At 26.8% G+C, this 13159-nt stretch overlaps 1 protein-coding gene across 1 annotated transcript; it reads right to left on the bottom strand.

The window, feature by feature from the left end:
• Positions 1-8052: 8052 nt before the first annotated feature.
• LOC113551700 lies at positions 8053-12144 on the bottom strand. The gene is made up of 2 exons (XM_026954100.1): positions 11812-12144; positions 8053-8387 (listed from the first exon to the last, which is right to left on the bottom strand). Exons 1-2 carry the CDS (start codon positions 11919-11921, stop codon positions 8150-8152), a joined length of 348 nt encoding a protein of 115 aa, XP_026809901.1. The 5' UTR covers positions 11922-12144; the 3' UTR covers positions 8053-8149.
• Between the last annotated feature and the right edge of the window lie 1015 nt (positions 12145-13159).

The raw sequence follows: 13159 nt of genomic DNA, 5'->3' as shown, positions 1-13159 counted from the left end.
AACACCGTAATATACACACGGGCCGCTGCGTGTCGTATTATCATAATACGTTTGTCGTATACGCTTGTCGCGCCGTACAGCCCGTGCGTGGCAGGGGCCGGCAACTGGCGGACCGCGGGAGGCAAAACTCTGGGCCCTGGTCGACACATCGTACTCACTTCGTCAGGTACAGGGATTTGAACAAAAACCGTTCTCACTGGACCACATTGATTCATTATTTTGATCTTTAGGACGCCAATAGAGATTACCCGCCGACCGCTGATTGATATAGGTACCTATTACACGCCTACATCGACCGACAACGGCGGTACGACTATTGTATACTGCACGCGGTGGCATACTTCCGATTTGTTTACGCGCCGTATTATTGAGCGTACCGCGGTATACTTGGTTTGTGGTATACATGTGGTTACGCACGCGTGGGCTGCTGCAATACAGTACATCAACACGTAAAAACGTCTATTGCATAATAAAATTGTAATATATCTATGTGAGATGTAACGTATGTCGTACGGCTACACACGAGAACCGTCAAATAGTGTATAAATATATCGTTATCGCGGTTTATCCATAATATCATATACACTATACATTATTATGTGCGAAACATGTTTTCGTGTTATATAGGTGAGGGGTCTCCGAACAGTCCTAACTACTGACATACGGACCAAAACGTTTATAAACACGTTTACCGATTTTAGTTTTAAGTTTTATAGTAGATATACATATTATTACAATATATATAATTTAATAGCTTGCTGCATAACGTGCATATTTATTACAGGCGTGCTTATAGAACTATTTCAAAAAAACTATAGTCAAGAGAAATTTTTTTGAAAGTTATAAAATTAGCCTCTCTTTCAAAAAAGAATTGATTATATTAGTTTTTAGTTAACTTAATCTAACCCATACCTACGTATAACACGCATATCTACGAGTCATATATAGTAATCTGTATTGGTCGTTAAAGCGTGATACGCCGTAGTTTATTGAATAAGTGTTCGAATTATTAAAATGTTAATTATAGCTTTATTTATGCCGTTTAAGGACAAGAGTTTAATAAACAATAAGAGACGTTTAAGTTTGATTTGTGTATTTTCTATCGCAGTGGCATATTTACGGGAGGACATCCACCACCCCTTTGGCTCCGTAAATACGTATCTAAACGTCTAATAGGAATATATATAGTGTGTTCACCAATTTAGGGAATACTGAATTTCTCGGCCGGATTATATTGAAATGAATCGAATTTGTTTTTACAAACTAGTGGTAGATAAATAAATACACATTTTCTGATAAATTTCAAATTTTTAACCCTCTCGGTACGCGGCAACCGGTGTTTTTGATACCAAAAATTCGGATAGACTGATTTCTTTTTAAGACATTTTGATTTATTAATTATAGCTCTAAAACCAAAATTGACTGACTAAGAGCCATTTACATTTTAATAAATAATACATATTTATAATTCATTAAAATGCATATAAAATCGTTTATATTTATTTATTTTTTGTTACTTTTTTAAAAATATTTTACGTATTTTTTTTATACATGTTATATATAAGATTAATATAATTTGAGTATAAAATAGTGATGAGTCGAACCCTGATTTTCTTAAATCGAACCGAACTTGAAATTATTTTTTCAAACTCAAACCGAACCGAACCTTCAAATATTTGCTACCGAACAGAACCGAACTAAACCTAGAATCATATTAAGTCACATTCGAACTCGAACTCAATACTTTTTATTATGTACTTTGCAGACCTACTTACAAATTGCTATTTCTAAATAATCATTAACAATTTTTATTTTTTAAAAATAACTTTTGAAGAATTGTACAAATATTTGGTATTTGAACTATCGTGGCCAGTAATAAGTCTGGTTCGACAAATATTTTTAAGTTCGATTTTCGAACAGTAAAAGATGCTTGATATAGTTCGGTTCGAATTTTTTTCATACCGAATTCGAACTTTGAACCGAACCGAACACTCGATTCGAACAGTTGACCCGTTAGTCATCACTAGTATAAAATAATATTTTATTAAAAATCGCCCTGATGTAGTATGCATAAAGGTGATTTTAACATCTCAGAGATTGTATTTTTAAGTCTCAAATTTAACATCATATAACTACTACTATGTGATTTCTAATAGATGCTATAAAAAAGTAATATAAAAATTTGTAATAACTAATAACAAATAGAAATTAGTACTCGACTGCTATGGCCAATGATGGGCCGTGTGTTATTATTGTATGTGGAGTCGTATCGATTTATCAAACTTGTAATAATGCATTTGTCGAATGCGATATCCTAGGAGATACCTTGATATTTGTCGTTGTGAGATACTCATTGTCATAATTTAAAAGCATTTAAAAATTGTAGTTCGTTTATACATTTTAAAATGTTCATAACACTTACGGTCAATAATCAATGAAATGGTATCAAGTCCTATAAAATTGGATTTTGTAATATAAATGTTGTTTTATATTATTAAAAATAAATAATTAACATCAAAATTGATTTATGTTAATTTATTGTAATAAATTAAATTTCTATCTAATCTAAAAAAAATTTAGAATTCTTCATTATGCTTAGTAATAATCCAATCAAAACTTATCCACAGGCCATAGTTTTGAGTCTCCTGTTAAAGATATATCATAAACTCATTGTACGTTTAGGTATATATGTGTGCATATACGCTCGTTTTATGTTCGTAGGTATAATAACTTACTATAATAATATTTATTGTAAATGTAAATACATAGGAATTAGGAATAAGCTTCTGGATGATATTATATATAATACTTTACAGATATGACTGTATGTATCTCACAGATATTCACTCGACTATATATAGGTACAGCGTGTCTCCACAGCATCAGTATATTATTCTTTATTAAAGATAATTTTTCATTGTGTCCCGACTATGTATTATATAATATAGAATATAATATATACAAGTATGATACCTTCCAACTATATATTTACCTATACAAAGTATATATAATATAATAATATGTGTTCAGTGTATTGTATATATGTACCTAAATATGTATAAGAGGTTTATAAAAATAACAATATTATATGCACGCAGTTCACGATGCTCTGCATATCATAACCACGAATAAAAATGCGGGTTGTTGCGTTCTTAGAGTTAAATTTAACATTAAACAGCTATATATGAAAAAAAAAACTAAAAAAAAAAATATAAAGTGCTATTAGAAGGCGAATAACCAAGATATTGTGAGTTGTGACTCTTGAGAACTATGATTTTCTATTTACACAGTATATTCATTCATATAACAAAATATAATAATATATTTAATTGCATCAGTTATTATAGATTTCTTAAAATAAACATTTTTTAAATTTAAAGTAATTAATCTAATAGAAAATATGTACCTAAATATCTTTTAATATAATAATATAATAGCTTATTAAGAATATTTGAAATATATATTGAGGCTTGGTACATTTGTTTGTTTTATAATCGATTATCTAATTTATTATATCTAAAAATGAAAAATTAATGTATAAATAAAAGAAATAACGGTTTTTATATATTTCACTTTGAAAAAGTAAAAAAAAATAATTATCTTAAACTTTTGTAGTAGGTTACCTGATATCTGAAATACGACACCATCCTTTGCATTAAATAAATAAAAAAGGGAAAGTGGGTAACTGCTCTGTTGTACAGTAGGTGTCGAGTGTACTTCATCGTTAGGTCTGACTTAGTCAATACAATGGATGTGTTAAATTTGAATTCAATGATATCATTATTGTATATGAAAAACGATTTTGAGCGAAGACATGTGTCTGACAACCAATATTACACTAAGCATATTTTATAATATATTCTTGTGTTGCTATTATAGTAATACCTACTATAGATACCTTGTTGAATACATTTTTGCCAAAAATATTACATTTATTATATCATATTGTTAATATTTAATTATTATTATAAATTACGGTTAGGATGTTTATGACTTTTGCATATTTTTTCTTTTAGCCGTACACATTGCAAACCCAGTAAGAAATTCGTTTTGTATGACATAGAATAAGATACATTCAAAATATTATTTAGGAATTTTTATGAATAAATGCATATTTTGAAAAAAATTGTAAATAAATGCATATATCGCCAAAATATAACTTAAATATAATATAAACCCATAGGTAGGCATTGTTGCTTGTTGGTTTCACAACTAACGAAAACAAGAAAAACGTGTAGCTTATATTATTAACTTATCTTTATTACTTATTTATCTTTACTATAACTCCAATACGTTTATTAATCAATATAATCATGTTTACGAACGATGATCGCAATAGTGTGGTGATACCGATAGGACATAATGACATAAAATCTTTAGTTTAGTTTACGGTGTGTGGTGTGCCACGGCCAGTGTTATTGAATTATTTTAGTATATGCGTTTTATTTTCACTAAAAATGCCAAAAGTTAAGTATTCAAATATTGTTCGACTACACAAATTTATTTGAGTAAAAACAAAATTATATTTAAGTACCTATATTTTTAATTCCAAAAATCTCATATTTGTGTATATTAAATTTGTATTTAAATTTAAAACTATTAAAATAGTTGCAGTAAATTGATTAAGAATATATTTTGAATTAGTAGTAAGCTAATTAAAAAAAAACATATTTAATTTTTTTTTTTAGGGCATATTTTTATATTTATTGTGCATATTTGCATGCATTTTTTTAATGTTTTTAAGGTCATAAACATCATTTATAATAATACCAGTATATTTTTATCACATAGGTGATAGATTGTTCGATAGATATATGCCCATATTAACTTTTAAGTTAATACTGATTTATCGTAGAACTGCATGCATAGATTCGAGGTATTGAATCATTTAAACATGGTGTAAATAGGCATACCATAAAATTAATCTGAATGCTTCGAAAATGTCCAAAGCTTATTCCATTGAAAAATCTGTACAAGCTTTCCAGACCATCGATTTCCGCGTGATGGATCCCCTGGTATACGTGATTAAATAAAAACTATGACCGACTTACCAAAATCCATTTAAAATTTCAATATCAATAAACGATTTAGCATTCTAAGTCAAAGGATCTTAAGCAGGCACGTTAATGATAATGTGTTTTTTTCTGGTATTATAATAAAGTATAAGTGAAATGTTCAATTATTTTTTTGGTTAGGAACAATACAACAGTTAAGGGGGCCACTCCATTCATACAGTAAAAATATAAAAAGAATCCTGATTCGATTTCTTATCTCAGAATTCCATTCCATAGGTAACTTATTTTATATTGGCCGCTACAATATTGCAGTTTTAGTTAATAATCATACAAATTCGATCGTTTGATGATTTTTTATATGCAAAATATATGTTTTATATACTATCCACCAAAATATATAAGTAAGTAGTAATTCACCAAGTATATTAATATCTATTTCCTATATTGGGTCGAATTTATAATTTTACAACCAAGATTAGATGTTATAGAAATTAGAAATATACCTACGATAAAATTAAAATAATTATTTTGTATTTGTAATTCGTGTATGCAGATAGTATATAGTTGACGACACCTTATTGAGTTATTTTATCATACTAAATAGTAGATATTATATTAAAATGCTATTTTAAATTATATACATTATAATAATTTATAGGTTATATATGTCTAGATATCAAGATATCTATACTAATTTCTCCTTCGCTCCATTATGGAACTATATAAATTGCATGTTTCAAATTACCTAGTCTGTTGATTACATCCACAGTATTACAAATAATATTTCATTTACATTTTCAATACACCAACAATATTGCTAAAATTGACTAACGAAATACAGAATCTTACACGAAAATAATATTATGTATGTAAAAAAAGTACCTATAGAATATAAAAAAAGCCCTCAAAATGAAAAATTTTGAACATGATAATGTTATTGGTCTGATATAATAACATTAACTGATATTAATTGTAAAATAAATATCAGTTTTTTATATTATATCATAATTTTTAAAAATAAAATGAGAAAAATATTTTGTATTTTTGTTGTATTGTCTTAATATATACACTTTAATTTTTTTTCCAATCTATTTAACAACAATACAAAATAAACTTTAATTATCAGATTTTCTATTATATAATATATATAAATAGGTACTAGGCACTCTATATTTTTATCAACAGATAAAGTTTATTATTTCTATATTAAGACATAAAAATAAATAAAGAAAAAGTGAATGGTCCAAATTGTCATTATTCTTATTTCTCATATGATGTCAGATGTTTAAGTGATGAGGTGCACAATATAGATGCAGACATATAATATAGGTATATTATATGATATAGGATTTACAAATTATTAAACTGTCTAATACATTTTAATTTATCTACCAAACATATATTTCATTTGTATTAAATGATTAGTTAAGATAGTTAAGTAAATACATTGTAGATACCTATATAGATATACTGATATTACTATGTTTAATAAAAACAATTTTATTTAATTTAGATACTCTAAATACCTATAAGATGAATATTAATACAATATTTATCTTGAAAACAGTCTAGAATAAATTAATCTTGAACCCTGTAGAAAAAAAATAGTAGTTTTATCAAATTACATAAGTTATAAAAATTAAATCTCATAATCGCATACATTATTTAAATGTGAAATCATTGCATAATTTGAATTTGCACAGCGATACCCTGTAAAATCTTGGTCTATTGTCTATTACCTACTACTCATGTTTGCTTACTTCAAATACTTATAAGTATGTATAACTAATTAACTCGTTCGACATTCGGATTGTATATCATAAAAACTTTTAACCATTAATATGTATGTTATCATTTACATAAATATTTAATCGGCTTTCTCTGCACCAAACTTCCTTCTAGAATTTATTACTTAATTACACCACATTGCCACACTGATATACGGTATAGCTAGTAGGTAGGTATTGTACAATTTACATCGGTATTGACTTATATTATAGGACATGAACCAATTGCAACTAACACAAAATTTTTGTTTAGGGTCAGTATACCAATTGCGCTCCTTATATTTTAGGATAAGTATACCAATTGCGCTTGTATAACACATATAGGTACTAAAATACTTGAAAATTAAAACTTATTTATTGATCAATTGATTACTGGTTCAATAGTTACTGGGTATAATACATTTTATAACAGTATGGGGAATTTTATGAAACGAATTATAATGTAATGTAACTGGTATTTAATCAATCAAAAGATAACTTGTAAAATGCGAAAAAGAAATTATTTTTTTATTTCCATTATATTATGTATTAATACTCACAAAAAATAGCAAATACATTTTACTTATAGGTACTGTTAAATGTTTTGAGTGCAATTGGTAAACTGCCATATTATGAATGACGTAGGTAAGGTAAAATAATATTATATAATAAATGCGATGTAATGTTTGCCAAAAATTAGTTCTGCATTGACTGTACAAATAGAACAAAAAAATAACTTAATGTTATATTGTATAACTAATTTTATAGTAATAAATAATTTTTCGTATGTAATAATGATTTATTATTAAATTCAAATTTAATACATCCTATGGCAAACTCAATGAAAAATTAAACATATTTCAATTTGTACAAATTTATTATACTTATAGCAAAGCTATACTTACATAGTTTTTAAATATCTAATCTGTATAATCGGCGAATCTGCAGGATTTAAAATAAATGATTATCTATTATGTAAAGATTATGAGGAAGTAATATTGGTATTTGGAATTATATATTTCATACATAGAATTATGTACATAGCAGATAAGTTAATAAAACACTTATTTATTTTATTTTTAATTACAAAATATAAAAGTATTTATGAGTGTTCTTAAAATTATATTTGAATAATAAATGTAAATATGAATACAATTGTATTACCAATAGAAATGCTTAAAAAAAAAAAAAAAAAAATAGCGCATAGTATTATCACTTATGCAATTTGATATTTAATTACACAAATTATTTAAGTATTATTTATGGAAAAACATTAAGTTACATGGTTGATCTACATAATATTATATAACTACCTATTTTAATTTTGCACTATATTATGTATATTTTAAGATTTTATAATTTAAAGAATTATTTTTTTTTATCAGTATCGATTTTTACTTCTCTCTCATGCTCGAAATCTCTTAAAGAGTTTTCTTTACGTTCTAAAGTAAGCTCGGCCTCATGGATTTTCCTCAAGTTATCTTCAATTTCCAGTTGGCTATATTTTCCATTATAGTACGGAAAAAACTGTAGCACAGTGCGCCATTCTGTTACATAACATAGCAGTACAAAACCTGTAACACCAAAAGACAATCCGGACAGACCCCTAAAAAAAAAAGTAATAATAATAATAAATTAGTAAATTTATATTATTATAAAATTAATTATATAAGAGCTTAAAACATTTTATTTGATGTGAAGAAGTATTATAATCGACAAAAATGATCGACAATTATATTTACAATTTGGCAGTTTGTGATTTCTAATTGATGTCGTAATCGCTGAGATTAATAAATCTATATATTGATTTTTATTTTATTTTATTGATAAAAATTTTAATTTTAAAACTACTACTATTATATAAAACAGACGACCAACATTTAAAAAAAAAATGGTATTTAACCTATATTCTATAATAAATATTAATTATTTTAGTGTTTGGTACGTAATTTATTTTAGTTGTGTAGTATATAATACACAAGGTTTATTAATATAATATTAACCACAAATAATAATCGCGGTTACTCTTGCTTTATATATATTACGGCTTACGAGTTTATATGACCATTCCTTGTTAGAGTCTGTGACACGCTTAAGTACAAATTGAATTATAATACGTATTACGACCTACAGTCGACTAGTCGAGTATAATATATATATTACGTACTTGTTTCATCGTTTAGATACCGGAGAGTGGGGAGTGGGGACTATAGAATAGATAAAATAATATGTCTTGGTTTTTTTTTTATTATCTTGTCCTACCTATAGTGTTGCATAGAGTATAGGTATCTTGTATCTATACGTATTCTTGTATAATATGATTGTCGTGGCGCATCACATTTGCCGTGTATCATTCATTAAATATCAATGGCGTGTATAGAAATTAATTTCAGAAGGGTTTCCATTCTTAATTTCCAATTAATCATACAATCAAAATCAATGCCCGCACCAACCATACATTTCAGGGGGGTGAACCCCTTACATCCTTATAAACACCATTTTTAAATATACAGTATAATTAAAGATTAATTGGTTTAAATGTTTTTGATTTTAATTACAGTCCACACCTTTTACATACGCTTTTTATAAAAATAATTTATAAATGTATAAGTGTGTAATTGACAATGATAATTACTTAGAACAAACATTTATATTATATTTGATTATATAAATAATAAATATATTTCTAATAAATCAGTATTTTGTATGTTAAAATTCGTTTTCATATCATAGAATGACCCTCAATAAATACCCCGAATTCACATTTATCGATCAGACCGTATAACATAGTGTTCCTTGCCGATGCGTCGGGACGGATGTATATTATATACTGTCCTTTTTTAATACCATTTGAATAGTCAATTTATTCGATCTACCTGATAAACATTTTAGATATAATATATTACAATATATTTTATAGATAAAATATAAAAACAATATGTGTCAGTCTACACCAGTAGTTTTCAACCTTTTTAACCATGCGGCACACTTCATCTCCTACAACATTTTCGCGGTACACCAATCCATATAATATGTGTATACTTATATTATATATACATATAAATACATACTAATAAAACTATTAATAGATTTTTCGCAGCACACTTCAAAAGCGCTCACGGTACAACAGTCGATTCTAGAAGATACTAAGAGAAAAACGTTTGATACAGAGAACTTCGCTTTGTCAAGAAATCGTACAGCTTATCAATTTTTATTGCTAGAAATCTAGAATATTTTTGAAAAGGGTTAATTGTTAATTTGACATTTATTTTGTGAAATTATAGATATTTTCTGTGCGAGAATGCTAATAATTTAACAAAATCTATTTATTACATTTATAGTGTTATTTGAAGAATAACTACTTTTAGGCTAAGTACATTTGAATATTATAAATGTATAAGTATAATTGTATTGAATCATTTAATACATTGCATTTTCAGTCGGCTCAAAACTATTTATTATTTATTAATTATTCATATGTATAGTTGTTGGTAGTTAAACAAATTCCAATAAACATATTGTATTCGGTTCAAATATAAATAATCCATTTTATTGGAAAATTTCCTAAAACTTGAAAAAAATGTTCACAATAATTGTCTCAGTTTATTAAACCCAATTTTAACATTAGACATTTACATGTTTTATGTAAAATACCAGGGATAGCCCAACAATATAAAATCGTGTTGCCGGATTATTGAATAATAATAATAATAAAATAATAATTATTAAATAATTAATTAAATACATTTTTTAATTATTAAAAATATTCAAGTTCATAGAACATATATGTTCTATGTATTCAAATTTCAATAATGCTGTTATAATATTTCTTTTTTTTTTCTCTATTCTTATTGTTAAATCTGTTTTTTCTTAGTATATATATAGATAAATAATATTACCTATCAGTAAAATATTAAAATTCACCAAAAATAACTCTCTACCTCCAACACAAGCTTTGATTATAGGAGGTGGATAAACCGTAGAAATTGTGTGATGTTTGATTATAAATTGTAATAAATGGTTATTATTATTTTTTTTTTTTTAATAAAATAATATACTCCGTAACAAATATTATTGTTTTTGTAAGATTATATTGGTATTTGTATTTGCACTTTGGATTTGCGATAGGAAAACTTGTTTTCAATAACAGGGAGATACCTCCACTGTAGTTACTCTGAGTATAGTGAGTATAGATTAAGTATAAACACTATAAACACCGTAGATATTAAACAGCTGCTGTTCTCGATCCCTATATAACAGTCGCTTGATCAGCACTCAGCACATCACAATAAACATAACATTGTTTGTTTCGGAAACAAAAAAACATACGTATTTTGAACATCTAAAAGTTCTCAATTTCTCAGTCCTCGTGAATTGTAAAAGCATATATTTTAAATTAAAATAAATTTTAAAAGTTCAATTCAAAATTGCTTTCTTTTTTGTGTTTTAATTAATCTATCTTATGGTTTTTTTAAATTTCAAAAACATATATTATCTGTTTTAAAAAATATTTAAAAAAATCTTATGGTATATCTAGAATTTCTCATGAGAATTATTTTAAGGATAAAATGTTATTACCGTGATCAACAAGGCTAAGTATTATAAAGTTGAAAATACAAACAGCCGATTAGTAACAAAAATATAAACATAATTAAATGTATCATCGTGTGTGATGTTGATTGAGAACTTATCTGACACCAAGTTAAATAATAAAATTACAGTTACCTATTGGTTTAGCCAATATGGTAATTGGTAGTATATTAATTACAGAATTAATTTAAAACAATATGGGTGTTGTTCAAACAACCATTCCGATAGTATAAGGCACATTCTGATTTCAAATAATTGAAATGCAATATTATTTAGGTAGGTACTATGTAGATTGTATAGTTGCATAAATACATTTTAATTGTTATCGTTTTATAGTAAGTACGCGTTTTATGTGATTGTGTTACATAGACAACAAAAATTGTTAATTTTTACTTTTCTCTGTTTTGTGATTGTATCGATATTCGAATAAAATACATTACCATGTTTTCAAGGCAACAGTAGTTTTGTACAGACTGGGCATCGTTTTCTTCGACATTGGTGTCAACGGGATGCCTTTATTGTTGATATATGACATGATTTTCGAAAACATTATTGTATTTCGTTCGGACAGACTCGCCGACTGAACGTCCGTGCAATTGAAATTTTGTAAATCGAAAAGATCGACAGCGAGAAACTTGGTAAATTTACGTTCGTGTCCACAGACTAATAACAGTTTAGTAGCATGCAATTGTATTGACAATAATAGCGTTCACATTAAATAGCGATTACAGCCCATGTACATCGACAATAATATTATCGTAAACAAACTACGACTTGAATCACGATCAGTGTTCACTGTTCATGAATATTATGAATCGTGCATCAGGGTCGTCCAAAATATTTTCCAGGCTTCCAGCAGCTCAGCTGCAGTTGCGTTGACGCATCGTGCACGATATTCGATGGGGATAAAATAGAAACGAGTAGGTACCGTACATGCTATATATGTTATTTTCCTCCAAGGCCTACACGCTTGGAACGGACGTGTAATACGCGTTAGTTTGTCCGACATTGGATTTTATATCAAACGTTAGATTAGATTACAATTTGTATAAATGCAACATTATCATTATGCATTATGCATTTATGCTGTACGATTGAAAAATAGTTACTATAGACAAATTAAGACGATGTCACCCGAAACGGGCAAGAATTATAAAAATACTGTAAAAAAATATACCTTTATGGCCGTACGGCTGATTAAACATTATAATAAGAACATAACGGTTACTTTCTTTAGGATTATACGAAACACAGGCATAAAAATAAACAAACACGATTTCTTATTTAACATCTTTTTAAGTACCTATTACCCAATACCTACTAAAAAATATATTTATTTAAAACAAATTTAAACAATACATTTTAATTTTAATAAATATACTCATATTAACTTGAAGAATAATATCAGTAAATACTAAGTAATATAACAATGCATTTACTACGCCAATACAAGACAATAATACCTATTACCAATGTAAATGGTGTAAGGACTAAGGGTGTAACTATGATATAATGAAAATGTTTATTTGTGTAAGGCGGTTAAATAATAAATTAAATGAGGTTATTGAGTAACATTTTTTATAGGTAAGGAATAAGGCTTCAATTAAAATATAGTATCATTTATTAGTTATTACTATAAAATCATTTATTCAAAATTAATATGGAAACAGGTACCTAATTATTTATTTACAATATTCATTCATGTGCTCAGTTTAAGAAAATAACGATTTAAAATTAAAGCAGTCATCACAAAATAAGTCTGACATCGACATGATATGATATAACAAT

Source organism: Rhopalosiphum maidis, chromosome 2 (genome assembly GCF_003676215.2).
Source record: "Rhopalosiphum maidis isolate BTI-1 chromosome 2, ASM367621v3, whole genome shotgun sequence".
NCBI classification, from domain to species: domain Eukaryota; kingdom Metazoa; phylum Arthropoda; class Insecta; order Hemiptera; family Aphididae; genus Rhopalosiphum; species Rhopalosiphum maidis.
This window is presented reverse-complemented; position numbering and strand designations above follow the sequence as displayed.

Coding starts and splice junctions, on each gene's coding strand:
- LOC113551700 (XM_026954100.1), bottom strand. CDS start 11,921: ATGTTTTCGAAAATCATGTCATATATCAACAATAAAGGCATCCCGTTG. Junction 8,388..11,811: donor ACTGTTGCCTTGAAAACATG/GTAATGTATTTT, acceptor TTTTTTTTTTAG/GGGTCTGTCCGGATTGTCTT.